General features: G+C 41.2%; 1 protein-coding gene across 1 annotated transcript in view; it reads left to right on the top strand.

The window, feature by feature from the left end:
• Nucleotides 1-23,128, top strand: part of Pappa (pappalysin 1) — a 231,629-nt gene that overhangs the window by 51,825 nt on the left and 156,676 nt on the right. Inside the window, exons 3-6 of the mRNA XM_038334912.1 lie at nt 3,023-3,168; nt 7,613-7,906; nt 15,211-15,403; nt 22,913-23,034. Coding sequence (XP_038190840.1) covers nt 3,023-3,168; nt 7,613-7,906; nt 15,211-15,403; nt 22,913-23,034 — 755 coding nt within the window. The remainder of the gene's footprint in view (nt 1-3,022; nt 3,169-7,612; nt 7,907-15,210; nt 15,404-22,912; nt 23,035-23,128) is intronic.

Genomic DNA, 23,128 nt, shown 5'->3' with positions numbered 1-23,128 from the left:
GATCAGGTATAACCTTCAAGTAACCTAGTTCAACTAGTCTCCTCGATTTTCAAAAATTCCCCAGTAGTGTTACCAATTAAAGATCGAGTGTTAACACCAGAACCTCTGGGCATTTCATATCCAAACTCTAACTGCTAGTTTTTTCATAGCTGCAAACAAAAAGTCAAGGGGACTTATCAACTAATTATCTTTCATTTGGGTTAAATAAATATCCTCAGACTAGTCTTTCTTCTAAGTTTTCTGCCTCTGCTACCTTCTCTTCCACCTACTGCTTAAGGTGAGAGATGAAAACCACAGTATCATCTTCAAGAGATAAGATGATGGAGATAATAAAGACCCACACAGACTACTGTCTTCAAAGGTTTTCCCATGATGTCTTTGGGAGACACCCAGCTTAGCACTGCTGGAAGACCTCAGTTGACAGAGGGAGAGCTTTTATTAACAAAGCTACTTTTTTCTTTGGGTGGTTTTTCTGCAACAAGAGAGACAGGGGGAAAAAAGGCCAGTGGGACCAGTAGCCTGGCTAGTTGCCGTGGACATTTTGGAAGATGGAGCCTTCCCAAAGAATGAGAAAACCCCACATAAGAGCCAGAAAGAAGATCCAACAACCCACATTTTTGCTTTGGGCTAGGATGAATACCACCTCTTGAAAAGATTGCCTCTGCAATTACCACTGAATAAACAACCAATTAAAATGTCTTCCTTCTCCCTGTATCTTTTTCTCATGAAACTTTTTCATCTCAGAGTATGGAGCCAGAGGTGGCTTTCTCTAGTAAAATGTGTTTTCTATGTCTAGGAGATCATTTGAGGGAAGTGGGTAAATCAGTTAGGAAAAAATGTAGAAATGGTTGCTCCAAGCAAACTCTAAGCTCCTTTGCCTTTTCGTGCTCCTCTCTGGATTGTTTTTCCATCCCCCATTGGCTGGGGTCAACTTAAAAGAGAGGGCGGGTAGGAACTGTTAGACATGCATAGAATTGTACTCGGCCTTGTCCCTAGTTATGGAACCTTTGCAACCCTGTTCCTTCATCTGTAGGGTGAGGATACATGACAACTGCTAAACCTTTGCTAGGGCTCTCTGTATGCTGGCCATCCCCCAGACTCATTTCCACTTCCATTATCCTAGTCCTCCAAATAGCTCTAAGAATGGGGTTCCATTATCATTGTTGTTCTTTGGATAAAGAAATTTGAACAAAGGAAGGTAAGCAGCTTGCTCACAACTCCTGGATATTAAGAAGATCTGGATTCAAGCCTGAAGCTGTAGCTTGGGAGCAATTAATTTTACCCAGGCTACACACTGAAGTACCAGAAATGATACATGTGCACTCCACCTGGCATGCTGGAATACAGCAAGTACTCAATAAGTGTTGGACTTCAGTCTTCATTCCAATCTTAGATGGCATAGTTATTAGAACTCCTCATGAAGCCTCTAGCAGAAGAAGCCGGATGTGGTTTTCTAGAGAAAGGGATGGTTTTGAATCAGTATTTTAGCTGATAATGTTATCCCTGGAATTAGCCACTATGAGCCTGTGTTTTCTATGCCAGTAATCTTTTCTTCTCACAAGTCATCAAATTAAAGATCACAGGGACATTTGACCTCAGAGAGACATATGATGGGAGTGGCCAGAGTACAGTAGATGTCATATATATCCTATTTCATCCTGGAGTATAGATGAGACCAAAGCAGCCTCTGAGTCAGCAGACACTGACTCTGAGACCAGGACCAAGGTATTTTGGCTTCTGTATTGACCAATTTAAATTTATCTCTATCGGTTTTTACTGAGGTCTCACTAGATACACAACCCTCAGCTGAAAGCTAGATACCAAGAGATGAACAAGACACCTTCTCCATACTCAACTGCCTTAAGAATATGGTATATGGGATGTAGACACAAACACATGAGCGCTTTTCTAACCTCACCCACCAATAATTGTCAGCTACTCACAAGAATTCCTAAAAAGCAGGCTGGAAATGAGACTCATGAGAGGGTAGCATTGAAATGAGCACAGAATAAGCTGCCTGTGGCTAACCTGAGCAGAGCAGAGGCAACCTCTCATGCATAGTGCTTCTGCTGTAGTGAGGAAGTTTACCCAAGGGTAGTTTCTTACTTCTTGAGCACATAGAATACATGTTTCCTGTTTCAAAGCTCCTCTCTCTCTGTCTTCGTCTCTCTCCCTTATTCTCTGTCTCCCCTCACTCCCACTTTTTTGCTGTGCTTTCTTACTCTTTCTTTCTCTTCCTCTCTCCTCTCCATTTTATTTCCTGGTTCCCTTACCAACAAATTTCTCCCTATCTTGGAGAACTGATTACTGTGGCATGAATAGTTCATTTATTTCTAAGGCATGACTACCTCAATAACAGCAACACCAGGCACAATGTCTATAGTCTGTTTCACAGATAATGAAATAGAGTGTTCCAGAATGTAGAATGGTTGATGGGGGTCAGCATCATGCCTCGGTGAAAAGAGAATACACTTCCAAGCTATTCAGCATTAACCTTGAATCCCAATGTTGCATCTTTGGGTGACCTATTTAAAAACATTGAACTACACACTTCTCATCCTTTAAAACGCCATGATACCTCCTTACAAGAATAATGTAGAAATGATAAACACCTTCTATGACAGATCCACATGACTAAGGCCCATAATGAATGACTGAGACAGAGAAGCCAAGAGCAAATTACATGTGATCTCACCCAGGCTCTGTGTGCTTATTCTATGCTTCTCTTAGGTGGTCCTCTTCTTATTCAAAATTACACAGTCCTTAGAAATGGGAGCATTGGTTCTCAGTGCATCGAGATTCAAAACTGAGCCCAGCTTTTCATAGATAAATTTAAAGTGTTTTCCTTTCAATAGAATGGGATAGCACAACATTTTCAAAGAAGCACAATGCTGTGGTGCTTATAAAGAACCTAGCTACTGTGTCCAGTGTAAGAGCTCCTGATCATGTGGGGGAGATCCTACTGTTTGAATACTACCTTTGTGGGACAGTGGTAACAGTCAAGGTTACTTTTGTATTTCAGAGCCTACATGGATGTTAATGAGCTAAAGAACATTCTTAGATTGGATGGATCAACACATCTCAATATTTTCTTTGCAAACTCTTCAGAGGAGGAGTTGGCGGGAGTGGCAACTTGGCCATGGGACAAGGAGGCCCTAATGCACTTGGGTGAGTCTTAGATGCTCCTTTGGAAGTAACTCAGAGGCAGCCAGTATGGATCCTACTGTGAGGAAGACTTCAGCCTAACCATAACGGTGCAGGCAGCAGGAACAATGGGAGTCACTCATTTACTTGTCTAACTCACAGAAAGCTGGCATAGTTGACCCTGCTTTTGATGACCTGGCAATACTCTGAAGGAACTAGCTTTCCTGATGAGAAAACTCAGACCCAGAGAGCAAGCAGCGTGTATCCAAAGTAATGCACACCAATAAGACAGCCGCTCAGCATGAGCTTCTGATCGTCCAGAAAATGATTTCTTCTTGGACCTCCTTTTCCTAATCCAGGCATACTTCTTGGCCTGCTTGGCACATTATCCTGGCACATCTGGGTTAAGACAGTCCTAAAAGACACCAAAGAAGCAACAGAAACATATCATATAGGGACTTCATCTACGTTCTATTCACTAGCAATGCAGGGAGCTCTCTGTCATCTCAAGTTTGCATACTCATAACACATGAGTATATTGTTTGTGCAGACTAATCACTGCAAGTCAGAAATGTCAATCATTTCTGAACCAGGGATTGTAAATAATAAAAATTACAGTGTTTGAGGTTTTCCCCCATATTCTGGTCCAGTGCACATAAATATGTACAGAGGCAATTTTTGCTTATATTGGCTTGAAACTATAGCATAGGCACAATTTTCAAGTCTCTTTTTCATTTGATACTCTAGGCTATCTACATGTTTCCACATACATGAGTTTTAAAATTACTTCCTAGCTTATATTTTTCACCTAATCACAAAGGAAAGCATCCTTCTAGGTTATTTACATTTCACTAAAGATGAGTGTTTTTTAATAACCATCTAATATTCCATTGAACAAGACAGTACAGGTGGTTTAACTGTTTTTTCTCAATAAAATGCTCTCCTCATTTGTAACAATGAGTTCTGATGACTCGGTGAGAGTCATGGTTGGAGAATTTCAATACTCAGCAGACTGGCAGTGCTGGAGGCAGCTTGGGGCCAGCAGGGTCACTCTGTAGTAAACCCAGAGTCTAGTAGCTATTCTTAATCTATGGTATTTGGAAGATGAAGAGTTCTATAACTTCAGCTGAAAACCAGCTGGAGAAAGCTGTGCTTAACCAAATCATGGGCTTAGTTCTCTTGTACTTTTAGGGGAATGAACCTAGTGTGTGCGTGCGTGCATGTGTGTGTGCATGTGTGTCAGACAAAATGAGAGGGCTACAGTGGAGGGCCCACTTTATTCCCCTGAGTGATATATATATATATATATATATATATATATATATATATATATACTCAAATGAGGCAAATCTGGTCCCTAAGAGACTCTTTTCAGTTTTATCATTACAGATGGGAAACGCTGCAGGCATCTGGTGAGCAGTAGTCCTGAATCTAAATGCTCTACAGTGGCCTCAACAAAGAATCAGGTGCTCTAAAATGTCAATAGTTCTTAGATCTGGAAACCCCGAGATCAGGGATACATGGTGGGAGGACAGCTGGACATCAAGTATGGAGAGGTGCTGAGCAGAGAGACTGTACAGTTCGTGCAGACTTGAAATGATTCGCCTCGTCACTGTTTTGTGGTTAGGATGTCTTGGGAAGTGATTAGACTAGAATCAAAGGCATGGTTTTCCTTGTCCTTCACAGAATAACCTTAGGCAAGATTCCTTTCTTGGGTTGGTTTCTTAAAAATTTCAAGAGGCAGGTTAACTAGATGACCACCCAGGGTCCTTCTAAACTGTGAGATTTGCTCCTATTGAAAACAAAAGCAACCCGAAGGTTCCCGATCTGCATCTGGGGAGGGCTGAGCAGTGGGCTTCTAACATCAGAGAAAAATACTCCTGATGGTTTCATGAATGTCAGAGCCTGGATCAGCGCCAGGAATAGGGAAGGCTGTTAATCCATAGCATGTTATAGTATTTCAGAATGATGTCAGACTCAAGCTATTTCACCTCTTAAGAGAAGCAATGAAATAGGACTTGGGGCCAAGTGCCGTCATTCTGTGAAAAAGGGTCAACTGGGGTAGAATGGACAGAGCCAGGCTGGACATTAATCTTACCACCATCCCTAGGCTTGTCCTGCCCATCTCAACTGCAGGACTTTCTGGAAAGATCATGGGTCATTAGCACTGTTGTAGTTACTTAGTTTAGAGCTTCCTAGAGAAACTCCCTAGAGAAACAAAGCCAGGTTCTCAGAAGCATAAGGGCAGTGTGAGGTAGGAGGATTGCTAGTAACAAGGTCACACTGCAACCACGGGCCTGCAAGCTGCCAGCTCGCCATCCTGAAAGTGGCTGATTATAAGCAACTCCTGGATGGTAGCCTCAATCAAACCCAATTAATTAGAACCCTAGTTTTTAACCCTTCTTTCCTGATGTTACTTCATTATCCCTAAAAAAAGCCTTGGGTGGGATTATGTTTCAGGTTATGATTGACAGAAAATAATTCAGAAAGATTTCCTGTCTCAATTTTGCTTCTTCTCCTGCCTCTGCCTTCCCTTCTCACCACATACACACACACACACACACACACACACACACACACACACACACATTCACTTTATCTTTGTGTTAGAAGCCTCCAAGCATTGCAGAATTGATAGACTCCATGATCCCGAGGACAGATCAAGCAATTCAGTCCAATCTAAACCTTGTCTCATGTCTGCTCTGAACATGCCATTCCAGCTCTACAAGGTATGACAGTCCTGTCTTCCACCATAAGACACTTCTTCACGCTTCAATGTCTCTGCTTACAAGACTCTCATACCTGAATTTTAACCTTCTCTCAATGACTTCCAGTGTTTAAAAGCACAAATCTTTGTCTAGACACACGGCCTGTGTGTCTCATTTCAATGTCTAAGGTGCATATGGAGCAAGTACTATCCCTTGCTTCTACTGAGGTTCGTTCTGTCTCTACAAACTAGGTGATTTTTCCTCTTCGAGATATGAGTTATAGCCATCTATTTCTCAATCCGGAGCAGGCAGATAAGTCATTTAGTGCTCTTGTTAAAATGCAGATCGTGGTACTCCAGGTCTGAGTTAGAGCCTGAAACTTATTTCTGCTAGGTTTATAGTTTGTATAATTTTTGTTCTCATGCAGGAAGACAATAAGTAGCTGTTTAATATCTTCCAGGAGTTACTGAACCTGCTTAGAACTAATTAGTTAGGTCTCACAACCTTTTCTAGATGTGTTACTACTCATCAAATATTCTACACATAGTTAGCCAGTGTTCCAGTTTCATTTTGTTGATGTGATAGCACACTCAGACCAAAACCAACTGAGGAAGAAAGGGTTGACTTAGCTTACACTTCCAAGTCACAGTTCCTCCTCAAGGGAAGTCAGAGTAGGAACCAGGAGGCAGGAAGCATAGAGGCCTGCGGCTTGCTGACTTGCTCTCTGACCGGCTCTCTCACTAGTTCACACACAGCTTTTACACAGCCCAGGCCAGCCTTCTAGAGGAACGGTGCACCGTCAGTGGGGTGAGCCTTCTGACAGAAATTAGCAGTCAAGACAAACCCTCAGAGACATACCTAAGACCGGCCTCATCCAGGAAATGCCTCCCTTGAGGCTTCTCCTTTCAGGTGACTCTTCACTTTTTACAATGGACAATAAAGCTTAACCAGGACAATAAGAACTTTATTCTAGTATCTGTGATAGTCATTAACACTGGGAAAGAGAAAAGAGCCCCAACTTTAGAACCCAAGAATGTTGATTTTATTCTACCTCCACACTTCTCTTAATCACAGGCAGGTCACTCAGACTTTCTGTGGATGAGTGTTGTTCTGTTTGAGTTGTGATATGGTAAGAGAAGCCATACACCTTAGACTCAGCACAGCATTAGAGGACACATAAGATGCTCGATAAACATCAGGTGGCATCAGGAGCAATCCTTTGACAGAGCACAACCCAGTGTGGGCTTTCCTTAGTGTTCTTGTTTTTACAGCATCAGAGATAAAGTCACGAGATTCAAATATGGGAACTAAGTTGTGGTGTGTCAGAGTTAATGAAGGCACAATGAAAGCTAGGGTTGAGGGGTGTGGACCTGTCTGAGGGTTGCATCTGTATAGGAGCGTTTAAAATGGGTGTAAAGCAGAGCGTATGTTCCTGTCTAAGGAATAGGTTAGAGAAGAATGTCAGATCAGGGCAGAGATCAAAATTCTTTACTTCGAATAATGTGTTTTCAGTACCTCAGCATCCCTTTAGGATAATGCATAAGTGTTCTCTCTTAAAACATGATACAAAGTGATTCATGGTACTCCTCCCAGTTTTGGTAGCCAGGGACTTGCAGCGGTGTTGTGACACCATTGGGCAGTAGGGTCATAGAGTAAAGAAGACTGTCATTTTAAGTATCATCCTTTTGTCTTTGATTGATCTAGGGACTCCTTTAGCCTGAAGCAGATTGTTGCCTAATGCTCTGGTTTTCCCCTTGCAGGCGGCATTGTCTTGAACCCATCTTTCTATGGCATTCCTGGACACACCCACACCATGATCCATGAGATTGGGCACAGCCTGGGCCTCTATCACATCTTCCGTGGCATCTCAGAAATCCAGTCCTGCAGTGATCCCTGCATGGAGACAGAACCCTCATTTGAAACTGGAGACCTCTGCAATGACACCAACCCAGCCCCCAAACACAAGTTTTGTGGAGACCCTGGACCAGGGAATGACACTTGTGGCTTTCATAGCTTCTTCAACACTCCTTACAACAACTTCATGAGCTATGCAGGTAGGGCCCTCCACATCCTTGATTTTAGCCCACTCTGACACAAGACTATATGTCAGACTTGGCCTCTAGTCCTGCCCCAGGGTAGCCTTAAACAAGCTGCTGATTTTTTTTGAGATGGAAGAGTTTCGTTCCCAGTAATCAGAATAGCATTTCACTCCCTCGCATTTCTGGAGAAGAGAGGTATTCCACATGAATGTGTACCAGATGGCTTGGACAAATGTCCGTAAACCCAGGTAGAAGAACTATAGGGGTCTGATGTTCTGGGTCACTCTACCTCTACTTTAAAAGAAATCTTTCAACTTGATCCGTAAGATTCCCCATAGTCTTGCAGCTGTGTTGTTCCACCCTAGTGCCTTGTTGAAACTTTTCATTTAACCAAAGTCCATACAAACATACCATTTTCATATGTTCATTCACTATTGGGGGCTGGAGAAAAATAATTTATTCTTTCTTAAGAACTTAAATTATCACATAGTATTGGGTATGGTATCTTCTCTGATGGCTTTTAACTTCCTACAGCCCCGTAGACACCATCAGAAGCAGTACTAAGGACTTGTGATCTAGGTCCCAGGATGTCCTGTACTTCCTGCCAGCTCAGGCTACATCAAGCTCACATAGAGTCACGTTAACAGCTTTGACAAATTAGAACAAGACACTCCTTCCTTGGGATGATCACAGCTTGGAGTATGCTTCTCTGTGATCAGCTGTCCACAACTACACACAGTAGGCCACTACAGAATTCCACTATAACACCTAAGCTCTTTCCCCACTACAGCAAGCAAATAAAGAGATTATTTCTTTTGTCTCACAAGAAAATGAATAAACTCTCTTTTTTCCTGTAATAGTTTAGCTGTGGTAGTTTCTTCTCTGAGGTACATAAAATTATTTCTGTATTTCCTTCTGTATAGCCATTTATATTCTGTAAAAGATTTCAATATGTTTCCTCTCATTCAATTCTCACAGCACATCTATGAAGCAGGAACCATTCCATTTTTCAGATGACAATACTGAGGCTTACTCGGGTCATTTCCTTCTGATGATGCATTGGATATCAACTATTCTTTCCCTTTCTGTCTTATGCTATTCTTTTAACGAGACCTGGTTGATGGTTAGGTGGAGGAACTGAATACTCTGGATGGTCTGTTCATTCTGCTTCTTGTAGTGGGATGGAGGATGCTTCACGTGAGAGGAAGGCTGAAGGGCCTAACTCAGCGCTGAACCAGGAAAGGCCTCGTCCAGCTATTTTATCTCTGTTAGGAGTGTTGTAACTGAAAAAGGGGTTTGGCTGGCAAAAGGAAAAGTATTTGATGATCCCAATGGTCCTTCCTCTTTCCCATTCAGGATGCTTACTGCTAGGGCTTCCTAGTGTTGGTCTCACACAGCCTAAAAGTGATGTCACTTGGAAAGTGGGTGACCCACCTCAGGACCCATAAAGTGTCCTTAAGTTTAGTTCTAAAAACAGCCACTATGTTGGGTATTTCCTCAAAAACAGATTCCCAATGGGCTCCCATTCCCAAGCACACTGGCTCTCCACATGCGGCACCCTGTTCTCTTAGACAGACCATTTCTGTAGCACCTTTCTTTGGCCAACTCAGCACACATGGGAAGTAAACACTAATAAGACATTGGAAGTTTGCCTGTGTCTTTGGGACTAGAAGCTTCCACCAGTTACCAGGTCCTCAGAAACTAATTCTCCTTTTTGGTTTCCCTTTGAGGAGATCCAAAGGGTGATTAATTTAGTATTGTTGTCCCTAAAGGAGCTCCTCAGCCCAGTGACCCATTAACAGCAGAACTAATTCACTAAGCTCCGATAACAAACTTACACCCACAAAAGCATATTCAAGGCAAGCACGAGCTTGGAAATGTTTGTTTTCTTTAGGATCTCTGATAGATGGGGTGACAAAAGCTGTTGGATGGAATTCAAAATGCAGAACAGAATGCGGCTCTCAGAGCTGAAGGAAGGGATGCAAGGGGCTCCTTCTTCCAGAACAGAGGGCAGAGTCATTGCTAAACTGACTTCTTCCAGCTGCTTCTCCTTGCTGGGTGCTCATTTCTCAAGCAGAACTGCTTGCCAAGAGGTCACAGCTTGTGTGTGTGTTTTTTCAGTATAATAGCTGTTAGCTATATGTAGCTACTGATCACTTTAAATATAGTTGGTGCAACTGAGTGCCTGAATTGTTACCCTTAAAATATTTTGATTATCTTAAATGGAAAAGACCATGTCCTGGTGGCTACCATATTGATTTTTGAAGAGTAACAATTGAGTACCTCTGATGTACAAGAAACTCTATACAAAAAATAATGCAAACTAAGCCAAAGAGATAAGTTTTATGATTAATGTAACTAGTTTCCAGATGCAGAAAATGCGGTTTGCATAGCACAAGAAACTTCCCAGATGCAAAAACATCAAGCAAGACTATGCATGACTCAAGTCCAAGCCTTTCTTGCTGCAGAGTCTGAGTTCTTAACCAGTCACTTTACTGTTCTGAGGAAGTTCAAGAGGCTCCCAAGTGGTCCAAACTAGCAGGCAACAGGCAGCTGATGTTCCAGCACACTTCAGTAGAAAGCACTAACTCTTGTGTTTGTTCTGAACTAATGACTCTTGCCAGATGGATGGGAAGCAAACCAGTCCCCCAACCTCTTGAAGATAGCAAGCTGTACTTAGGAGGTATTCTAAGCTTACCCTGTGCATACTATAGGATCCAAGGATTTCTTTCAGCCTCTTGGATATGGTAGCAACCATATGTTGTGTGTGTCATAGAACCATATGTTCTATGTGTCAGGAACTTCTAATAATCAAACATGCATTCAGCCAAACAGTCCTGTCTCTAAAGAATGTACCTGAAGCAAGTAAACCAACTGATGTGTTTAAATATTTAGTAATAAGAATGTTCTTCTCAGTGTTCCCTTTCTAAATATTTATTAAGTATTTACCGTATGCCAGGAACAAGAGATAAATGTTTATCTATGTACTTGAAGTTAATGCAATATTGAAATGAAATGCAAAACACCACACATGACAGAAGAGTGTGACACCACTGAACATGGTATAGAGTATGGCCAAGAGACATGACATTCAAAATGGGACGTTATTTCAGGAACCTGAAACTGAAATGCCTACATTGTAGTATTTGATCATAGGCAAATTATTTCTTTTCTCGGAGCCTCATTTACTTTATCAATTCATGGGGAATAATCAGTTTTACACTGAATGACAAGAGATATGATCATACAAGTAAGAAATCTAGATCTGTCCTTTGTAGGGTAAGTATTGCTTTACAAATAAAAAGCAACCTGATAATTTATTAACTATTTGATGTAGAGAACACCCAAGTGATATGTGTAAGACACATATATGATAAGAATTGTAGAAATTTCCTTTATGCATATTCATAGTATACATATATATGTATACACACATATGCATTATACACTAATGTATTTAGAGGTACTAACCTTAGGGTGATGCTTATTTTGGATATGTTTCAAAAACTTTACAGTGAGTATCATTTTTATAATCATTTACTGCTGAGACTATTGTTAGATTTTAAAAACAGAGCCCAAACAGCGAGCTTTTACAAAACCTCCCCCGTTTACCTATGTAGTGGATGTCAGGGAGCTTGTTAAATGCCCATGTCAGCTTTTGGAGAAGGCACTGTCATCATCCCTCCTATCGCAGTGAGTGGAAAGGAGGCTGCCAGGGTCAGCACATTGTCCAGGTTCCTAAAGGAGCCAGAGTTACTATAGAGTCTGTCCTGATCCTCCGTGTAGTGCCCCTCTCACAACACTGCAACGATTATAGCATGGTGGCCCAAGAAGCTCCTCCACGAGCTGAAGTTCTCAGTGTTTCATCCACTTAGAGACAAAATGGGAGTGGAGGAGCAAGATGAGCCTGGAGGCCTAGATAAAGGGACCACAGGTGGTAGAACTGGAGCTACGTGGGGCTGGGAGCCAAGTAGGCCTGACTCTAGGCAGGAGCTAACTGAGACAGAGCATTGATGATGAATGGAATCTCTTTGGGATTTTGCCCAAGATTCTGATAGCAGCTAAGTCTCAGTGTGATGCAACCTGGGACAGATGTTTTCGCTTTAATAATCTTCAAATGTTATTTCTGTTCCGCTACTAATTTCTACACTTATCCATTTTTCAAACTGTTTCCTATTGACAAACTGGGAATGGTTACTACTAAGATTATAAAATAAAAACATATGTCTTTAAAGAAAAATGAATTAATGTCTATAAAGAAAAAAAACCTTATATTGTCATCTTCATTAACCCTGTTAAATGTTCACTGTGCCCTATTTGAGTCCTTACTACAAGTTTATAGTTGAGTTTGTTTAAATACCCCTAATTTATATATCAGAAAACTATTACATATAGTTAGGAGGGCTGGTAGTGATCAGTTAGTATTTTGTTTTAAGGATGTATTCAAATATATAGTCAGTCCTCCACTAAGGAAGAGATGTGTCAATATTTTTACTTTACTGATAATGCTTCAGGACCCCATTGCCCCAATTCAATGAGTCTTCTCATCTCTGTCCATCAACATTGCTATGTGGAGTCCATAGTGGGCTAGTGTCAGATTGGAAAGTCTTCATGATTTACACCCTGAGCTTTGTTTCTGAACACTCTTTTTCTCAGTTTCTGATAGACACAGACATATGGGTATTTATTTCACCCTCTTCTCTCCAACACGAGGCAGAGAATATTTGCCATCAAGTAGACATGGTTCTTATCCCCATATTCTGGAGTCAACCCTCTCATCACCATTGTTTCCACTTCACAGATGGGAAACCAAGGTGCCAAGGACATAAAGACACTCTCTCCCTTGACTCTGTGTCTTGTTCATCATACTTCTTCATACTTCATACTTCATCAAACCCTTGGCCTGCTTCTGAAAGACTGCTTTCAGTACAAACTGTAAAAGTCATATCAATGATAAAAAAAAAAAATGAACCTTTGTTTTGCCAAGGTGTATATACTCCTGGCAACAGGTAGTCACAGTATTTAGGGAGTTACATGGTAGATCTGGACTTGAAAGATTTAGTGTCGTTCCTGTGCAGTGCCTGCAAAGGAACACTGGGCTCTTCTGATTTGGCCAAATGTCTTAAAATTTTCCCTCAGGGTGCTGAAAACGAGACTGTCAAAAATTACTAAGGGAATACAAGCCGGCCTCTGCATATAAACTCTCCCACATCCTTGGCCATTCCCTTTCAAGGTTACGCCTAGCTGTCCAGCACCTGCCCAAACTTATTTTCTGTTTGTTTGATAAGGAGAAGTGAGTTTATGCTGCTGGATTCCAGGGGCACATTTAGTTGTAAGATCTGATGAGCTTTCACTCCTCTGTCTGGGGCCTAGCTGTTGTAATCCTGACCAAGAAGATCGCCTGAGAAGTGGCACACTAGGAAGTCAAGCCAAACAGTGTCTCTTTTCTGTTCCCAAGGGAGCTGAATCATACTTTTGGAGAAAAGAAGCAGGAGACAAACCTCTAACTTAGAAACTAAGTCTTTGGACTCTACCTGCAGTCCATACCCTGTAAAAGGGAGAACAGATTGAAGGTCGTTATATCTACCATCTGATAGACAGTTTCCAATCCCCCTCAGAAAAGAACTGGCTCATCTCCCATTTATGAGCCACCTGCTGGAGACTTTACTCACAATAGATTTCACTTGTGCTTAGAAAAAAAGTTCTGGCATCATCTGGAAGCACAGCTTTAGTTCAAGTCCCAGATATGCTTAGCCCTGTGATCTAGGAAATGTTGCTTGCCTGAACACAGACTCAGTTCCCATCTCTGCAAAGAAGAGAAAATGACAGTATGTACTCATAAATAGCATGTTTCGGGAGAGAGGGGTGAACCTTCAAAACTTAGCATACCCTTCCTGGCTCATACTTACCACATGCTAAGCATATGTTCTACAGACACAGAATCACATATACTATAAGGAGATATGCTTGCTCTTGCTCTCATCTGTGCTGGTTTGATATTTTGTCAACTTGACTCTTGATTAGGGTCATTTGAGGAGAAGAAACCATAGTTGAGAAAATGCTTCCATCAGATTGGCCTGTAGGCAAATCCATGAGCAATTTTTCTTTTCTTGGTTAATGATTGATGTAGAAGAAGGACCCAGCTTACTTTGGGCATTGCCAACAATGAGCGAGTGGTTCTGAACTGTATAAGAAAGAGTGTAGAGGAAGCCTTGGGGAGCAAGCCGGTTAGCAGCACTCCTCCATGGCCTCTGCTTCAGTTCCAACCTCCAGTTACCAAATGAGCTCCTGGCCTGACTTCCCCCTAAAAGTGACATAGATGTATAAGCTAATTAATCCCTTTCCCCGCCAGGTTGCTTTTGGTCATGTTCTTTAACACAGTAAGAAAAATCCAGCTAAGATAACATTCTAGCCATAGCCGGGAGTGTATAACCATCGTCTAGTGCTGGCCTGGCCTGAGCCTTATATTGGACATTTTACCTCTAGCTGTGTAGTTACCTCTTTTGTAGTGCCACTCCTTTCTCAGCCTCAATGGAGTGACCTCGTTGACCACCTTCCTAGGTCACATGCCATCTCTGTTAAGCCACTGATGATTTGCATGCCTGTTGTCACAGGACAACCCTTGCTCATGAGAGGAATAGTGCTTACGCCCTCTTTAAGAGCAGGAATATATTTTAAGTTTCATCCTTCTACGGACTGCCTTCAATACTGAACGTGAATTCATGAATTTGTCATTTAGTAGAAGCATTTCCAGTGAAATGCATTAGTGAAAAGCAGAATTGATTAACGCATGGAAAAATGGATGTGAAAAAATACAACAGGGAACTTGTGAGCATATAAACAAGCAAGTGAGAAAGTGAAGGAGTGAAGAAGTAAACGAGAGAAAGTGAATGGAGTTGGAGAGGGAGACATTGCTGACTTGGGTCTTTCAAAAGCAGCATGGCTTTTCCTCGTCCTTAGCTGCAACGTCTTAGCAGCCCTCTCCTCAGTACCAGGCTTACTTTTCCAGTTCTACCTACCATCCCTTTCCTCCTGTTTCCTTTCACCTGTCTCCAGGAGTGATGACTGCACTAATTTGTTCACAGACCATTAACTTCTGAGCACTGGAAGAGGCTGCCCTGAGCTGGCGAGGAGAGACTAGGGTACTGGTTCTCTAGCTGCATGAAGACATCATCCTTCTCTCCCATGCCTGCCTGTGCCACTTGAGGCTTCTCTCTCTCTCTCTCTCTCTCTCTCTCTCTCTCTCTCTCTCTCTCTGTCTCTCTCACACACACACACTCACTCACTCTCTGTCTCTCTTTCTCTCTGACTCTTAACAGATGACGACTGTACAGACTCTTTCACGCCCAATCAAGTCTCCAGAATGCACTGTTACCTGGATCTGGTATACCAGAGCTGGCAGCCCTCCAGAAAGCCGGCACCTGTAGCCCTTGCCCCACAGGTTGTGAGCCACACAACTGACTCTGTGATGCTAGAGTGGTTCCCACCCATCGATGGTCACTTCTTTGAAAGGTGAGTGTGCCCTATGGAGTGTTGATCTCTTTCTCTTTTGCCAGGTAGAGAAAGAATCAGAAGGGAGGTAACCTTGAAGGGTTAGATTCTTTTGCTTGTAAAATAGAGACCACATTACTCATCAGTGACTGGGACCCAAAGGCACACTGGCAAGTTTGGGTCAGAGAATAAAAGAATGTTGTTAACAGAAATGATCCAGTAATGATGCATACTTTTACATGAATTTGAGGTTAAATTCCCTTTATTATTAGAAGCTTAAAAACCAGGGTGGATGATAAATAAACATCTTAGGCACCTTACTCTGATGGTTCCTGTCTTTATTCTCAGCACTTGGGAGAAAGAGGCAGGCAGATCTCTGTGAGTTCCACACTTGCCTAGTCAACAAGTCAGTTCTAGGACAGCAGGGGCTATATAATGGGAAACTTTCTCAACTCCCACAATTTTCCAACCCCCCAAAAGAAGTCTGAATACTTCTATTGAAAGAAATCCTTTCTGCTGCTGTCTTTATTAGCCCAGGAGTTAAAATTGCATCTGGTTAACAAGAACACCTTCTCATATTAAATATATATAATTCACATTATATACAATATGCATGTGTCACTATGCATATTTTCAAAAACCTATGGTTATGTATAGCCATAAAGTTGATACCTAGTATATTCTGAGAAAACCAGGAACTAATCAAACATAAAGAAACCAAAGCTCTGTTCTCTGCTCTGTCACTTGTTTTCTGAATGCCATTTGACATATTAAAACCCCCACCCCAATTTTTAACTGTCTTCTCCAGAAAATGTGTCTGGTTATACCTTCTGATTGTCAGAAGGCAGAGTCCTAATTTCAGTGACTTATCATCTGCCCTTTTACTGTAGACTCCCAAGGAGCTCACGGTATATCAGATTTAAAAAAAAAAAAAAAAAAAGAGTCATAGCTACATATGTAGCTCAGAGGTAGAGCACTTCTATACCATGTATGGGATCAAGAAAACAACCCCAACCATGCAAAAATTAAAATGAGTATTCATGAAAGTAATTTATGTTTATTTCGGAATCGTACAGCTATTCATTTTTCAGGTAAAATCTCACCCCCACACCAGCTGTTCTTGGGATGGTTAGCCAGCACCAGGGGTATAGCACCGGTGATGGTGAAGACAAAAACCATGCCAACCATTAACTGGTTTTTTTCAGCTGTCTGTCAAGTGCTTACCAGGTGATAGATTCTAATCTGAATGCTTTGTGTACAGAGCCTTGTTTACTATTCCCTGTAACCCAGTGTAAGAATGATTGCTTTCCTTATATGCCAGATAAGGAGAGCACTGGAGCTGAAAAAGTCTGGGAAATGTGGCCAAGAACTCATAGAAAGTTCTGGAAGCTGGTCTTCAACCACATTTGAGAATGCCTTGTCTATGAATCTTATATGCTTTCATTAAGTTGCTCCAGACTAGAGGTGTGAAGGAGGTATTAGTTTTCCTCACAAAAAGAGGCAAAAAGCTCTCATTTATAAGTTATATATATGGGTGTTTGTATGTATGTATAAGAAAACATAAGGTTCAATGAAATTGAAATTACAAATAAAATTTCTCAGGGGTAAAGACGTAAATAACTAGTAGATAATTTTTCAAATGTTCATATCACTAATTACCAGAGAAATTGCAACTTCTAAATGAAGTGATTCATCTATTACCTCGCAATTTTAAAATGGCCTATTCCCAAAAATGTTGTGAGAAAAGGGAATATTACACAGTGTTTGTGGGAATGCAAACTGATACAGTCATTACAGAAACGAATGTGGATGCCCATCGTACAACTACACTAGGACTATATGGTTCAGCTCTGCCACTACTACATAGACATCCAAAAGAAGTTAAACTAGAGGCAAAGAAGGTGGCTCAGTAGTTAAACCACTTACCATTCAAGCGTGTGAATCTGCTAATGTCCCCAAGCCCCATTAAAGTCTGGAAAGCCATGGCCTAGGAGATTGGAGACAGAGGATTCCAGAATAAACTGGCAAGACTAGCCATAAAAGCCAGTCCTTGGTTTGACTGAGGGACCCTACCTCCGTGAATGATATGCAAGGGCAATGAAGACTCTTGACATCAGCTTTAAGCCTCCATGACAGGAATATGCATATGCACACACAAAATGCACATGCATGCAAGCACACACACACACATGCATACACATATGTGCACCCACAAGTGCAAAAAACTAAATGCAAACACAGGTACAACACACACAAATGAAAAAGGAGAAAGCAGATCGAATGTATCAGTAGAAGAGGCACTCTGTTCCATATGGCCTATGTAGGAGTATTCACAATAACTAAGATGCAGAAACGACCTGCATATGCTTCATCAGATATGTTTTTAATGCCTGTGTATACTGTGAAATATTAGCCAGCTAAAAGGTAGTGGGGAAACCTTGTGATTTAAAACACATGGAGTCTAGGGGGCCATTATGCTTATTGGAATAAGACAACCTCAGAAAGACAAACACTACCTGATCTCCGCTACACGTGGAATTTTATAAAGCTGAACTCTTGTATACAGATAAAAAGATGCCTGACAGAAGAGGGTGAATGTACCCGGATGGAAGAAGTGAAGATGTTGTTCAAGGGCAATAATTTCAATTAGACTATAGAAATAACCTTTAGTCGTCTACTGCCAGAAGTGATATTACAATGAATGATAATGCTTTGTATATTTTCAAATGGATACTAGATTTTAAGTGTTTTCATCATATATGCACAAAATTGTTAGGTATAAGAGTTGATAGATTTGTCAGTCACCCTTATTTTATCATTAAATACCTGTATGAAAATTTTATTTTTAAAGCATACAAAGTTAATATCTGTGAGTTAAATTAAGTTTAAAATGAAAAACACGTTATACAATGATGCCACATTAAATTGGGACTCTAAATTTCTATACCACTATCAGTTCCTGAATCTAGAACCTTCTTTTTGTATCCAGGCAAGAGTTTGATCTGTTAGGAAGGAATTGTACTCCCCAGACTCTCTGTCAGAACTCCCTCTCCCTGCAGGCCTTGCAGCACTCTGAGCTGGGGTTGGGATCGCTCACGGGACACTGTGGAGCAGGTCTTTCAGCAGCCTGTAGATTTATTTATTTTCTCTGTGGTGATGAGAAGTATCAGACATTTGGTCAAGCTTTGGCCTCAATTCTACATTAAAAATGGAACTTGTGTAAATGAAGCTTCCTGTGTATGTATTCAATTTAAATTTCATAAAGCAGTTATTGTGCATTAAATAAATTCCATCTGATTGTTGGAAAACCATTAGAGGGTTAATTGTTGTGTAATGAGATGTGTCTCTATTACGTAGGACTCTTAGCTTGAGCTTTAATCAATATGTTTTTAATAACCTATTGTCAGTTAGTACATGAGGCATATACAACAGTTATTCTGTTCAGGGCAAGATTGCCTAATGGAGTTATCACATGCTAAATTCAAACTGACATTTTTAAAATGTGTCTAATTAAGGTTAGCAGCTTTGCAAACCATAATCTAAAGGAAGTTAGTCCACAAGTATCAATAAATTGCTGTAAAGAAGTGGTACTATATTCTCCGTGTGTCATTCCCCCATAAGTAGAAAGTTTACAGTTATACAAATTGATTAGCATGAGGCATAGAAGCTTTGATATATGCGCTCTCTCTCTGTCTCTCTCTCTGTCTCTCTCCCTCTCTCTCTCTCTCTCTCTCTCTCTCTCTCTCTCTCTCTCTCACACACACACACACACACACACACACACACACACACACACACACACCACTGCCAGCCACCCTTAGCTTCATTACTTCCAGTAGTTGAGAGTTTGAGCAAGACCTCTCAGTTCTGTAGTCCTTGGAGTCCTCCTCCATAAAAAGGTGCCAACTTGTCTATATTACCTGTGTGGTGAGGGGAAGCGAGAAAATGACATCCATGATGTACCAAGCACAAATACTCCCCACTCGGGAAATGTTAGCTTCTACCTGTGTGTGGTTCCAGAACTATTTAGCTACTTGAAAAATCCCCTTCCCTTGAAAAACCTTGGGTATTTTCCACACCATCCATCAATGCCAGCATCTTGCCCCTGGCCCTGCTATGGCCTCCTGTTGTTCTCACATCTGTGTTCTAGGAGAATATAAGGGTTTCCCTTAAAAAAAAAAATTCAGATTCCACCACAACCACAGTCCTCATGCAGGGGCAACTGAATAAATAATTCAAGGCCACCCCTGGTCTTTCTAATTCCTTTATTTTTTAATCTATCTTGCAAACGTGTTGACTGGGTGGTTTCAATTGTCTGAACAATTGGCTACATAACCTGTAAAGCACACTGGACTAGAAACTAGGAGCCCAGGGTCTAAAGATTCTACAGATGCATCCACTCTTTCTGCTCCTTTAATTTCATTTTTTTTTTCTGATCTGTAGGTTGAAGAGGCTTAGCCTTGCTTAGGCAGAATTTCTCCTGCACGTCTAATACATAAAATAATGAACAATTTTTCCCCACAAAAGTTATACATATTAGTATCACTCTGGATGCAAAGAAAAGAAACTAATTCTTTTAATCTAAGATGGTTTATTGAAACACCATTCAAAAAACTTTATTTGTTAACGGGACTGTTTCATATTAACATTCACCAAGACAGCAGCCATTTTCCAACCAGTCATATTTACCAACATAGTGACCATGTCGTACTTGAAACTATGACTAATATCACCAATGTTCAGAAGTTTTTAAAATATATTCTGTATTGCTTGGTTTAAATTTAAATGGCTGGATATGAGTACTGGGCTCCTTGTTCAATAGCACAAACATATCTACATCTTTGAGCTTTTGCACAGATAAACTATATAAGAAAGATGACCTCTCCAGGCACTGGTGGCACATGCTTTAAATCCCAGCTTTTGGGAGGCAGAGGCAAATGGACGTCTGTAAGTTTGAGGCTAGCCTGGTCTGCAAACAGAGTTCCAGAATAGCCAGGACTGTTTTAACAAAGAAACCCTGTCTCAGCACAAAAAGAAAAAAGAAAGAAAGAAAGAAAGGGGACAGAAGAGAGAGAGAGAGAGAGAGAGAGAGAGAGAGAGAGAGAGAGAGAGAGAGAGAGAGAGAGAGAGAAAGAAAGAAAGAAAGAAAGAAAGAAAGAGAAAAACAAAAAGAGAGCAAGGGGGAAGGAGAGAGGGAGGAAGAAAGAAAAAAAGAAAAGAAAAGAGAAAAGAAAGATGGACTCCATCAACCTTAGCACCCTGCAGATATATAGTTGTGTGTGTGTGTGTGTGTGTGTGTGTGTGTATACAGGTGTTGATAAAAATCAAACAAATACTAGAGTTTGTTGAGGGCACAAGCGTTCCCTGACTGTATAGGACACCACACATCACAATTGCTGTCAGCCGGATAGTGATTCACTCATCAGAGTACTTCTTGAGAACCAGACACATGATAAGAGGTCAGTGAAGTTCACATTATGCCTAAGTGAAGAAAGTCTGCAACCGTCTGGGTCAGCACAGCTTCTGAACCCATCCCAGGGTACTCATGATGTCACTGTTTGAGCTTCAGCCCTGCTACCCGAAGTTGCTGCTCATGGAAGCTAACACTGTAAGGGACGGCTGAAGAACCCACCAGGCCCCCTTGCCCTCTTCTTCTACTTTTTCTACTTTCCTTGTTCCCTTATGATAACTATATTGATATAAATAAGATAGTTCCTTTCCTAAAAGCAACTCACAAACTACTGCCAATATTTTGTTATGTAAGCCTACCTGAATCGTGTCAAGACAGCATTATAGGTTAAACTTGAATAAGTCTATTCTACTTAAGTTTATAGCAAATATGTTTTGCATGATACTTCATAATTATAGCTATTTTATAATAACTGCCCACCATTCCATTTACACTAACCTTGAGATATTTAATTTTTTATTTTCACCAAGTGTTAATGTCCTTGCAAACCTTTTACCAATGGGTGTTGTAATATTTTTCAACCCCTGTGCTGAGAAAGCACACAATGCAGATTGAAGGCCTGGCTTAATTTAGCCATGAGCATTATATATGTGTCTAGGTGACCAATATTCATTCACACATGCATCCGCACACCCATCCATTTGACTGCATATGCTAGCTAGCATTAGGATTATGTGCTGAATCCTAAAATAGGAAAGGAAGCCTAGGGTATGGATCTGCTTCTCAAGAGCCTCATAATATATAAAAGAAACATATTTATATATAAATATATTCATAGAGGAAAAGCTATTCAAGGTGAACCTTGAAGGATAAGAAACACCAGCCAGGTAAAACCACCAAATGTGGGATAATGTGACTCAGTGTGAAAGAGAGACAAGGCCAGGGCGATGAGGGAAGTTAGGGTCATTGAGTGTTGGACTCACTCAAACGATTAAGTGGAAGAATGACCTGAACAGAATGGGGTTTGTGGTGATTTCCTGACCCCTGCCTGGGAAAACCAGCCAACTATGAGGTTCACACACATACTTTCTAAGACTATAACCCCAGAAATATGGAGTTTCCTTGTTAGGGGAAATCCTACAACTTGAGATCTGGCTGTCCTTCTAACCTTGCAAGTAGCCAAATGATGCAGATTTTGGAACTGGCTGAAAAGGATTCACAGGGATTCTGTATTTTGAGAAACAGTGAGTTGGTTGGGATATTATCAACATCATCAAGAGATTCTGTTGCCAGGAATATCAGCAGATGCCACTCAGATTTGCAGATTTTTAGGTCCATGAGAATGTAAAAGATTCATTCCTCTGTCTTCTCCATAACTACCTCCCATAGATGCCAAATTTGGAGAACCAGTAGGAATCTAGAGTAAGTTGTAGCCAGAGAGAGATTGAATCCAGATACTCCAGACAGTTGGAGAAGCCACCATAATACTCCACTTTTGGGAATGGTCCCATTAAGAGATTGGCTCAGCCCCTGGAAAGCTGTTAAAATGAGTTAGATGGCATAGTAAAGAAACTGCTTTTGACTATTAAATTGTGAGTGACTCACTCATCCCCAGACTGTGAGGGCTGGAAGGTTTCTTAGGCATCATCTCATCTAGCCTACTCATTTTCTGGCGAAAGAACCACACCTTCTTCATGTTTAATGCCTGTGATGCAGACTGAAGCCTTGAAAATATTTGGTACCTGGAAAATATTTTCAAAGGGGTTATTTCTGAGGACAAAATAAGGAAAAAGGTGCTCCTACAACTACACAAAAATACTCAGTGGAGGTTTTTATGCCATATGCAATTAAAATGACTGCAGGTAGTGGTCTTCTGGCCAATTGGTTCTGTGCTTCTTGATATCAGAGGAATGTATGCATTATCGGGACAGCTGCCAAAACATCCTGGCAATAGGAGGGATTTCATTTATAGTCATTTTCTTAGTCTTAGTGCGTGCATGCAGAAAAGGGAGTAACCACAAGCTGTGTCCTCTGCCCCATTGCCTTTGCCCCAGTCCCGTCAGTTGCTCACTCAACTGTTCCTAAGTCGGTGTCTTTCCCCTCTTTCCTTGGCCTCCTAGAGAAGTGGGATCTGCGTGTGACCTTTGCCTAGAAGGGAGAATCCTGGTGCAGTATGCTTTCAATGCCTCTTCCCCGATGCCCTGTGGACCATCCGGGCACTGGAGCCCTCGGGAAGCAGAAGGTAAGTCAGAGTTTGTCGACAGATGTGACATACAGAAGTTAACCTCCTGTACGTGACATTTTATTCCTTTTTATCAGTCTTTAACACTATTTAT

Source organism: Arvicola amphibius, chromosome 6 (genome assembly GCF_903992535.2).
Source record: "Arvicola amphibius chromosome 6, mArvAmp1.2, whole genome shotgun sequence".
In the NCBI taxonomy this organism is placed as follows: Eukaryota; Metazoa; Chordata; class Mammalia; order Rodentia; family Cricetidae; genus Arvicola; species Arvicola amphibius.
This window is presented reverse-complemented; position numbering and strand designations above follow the sequence as displayed.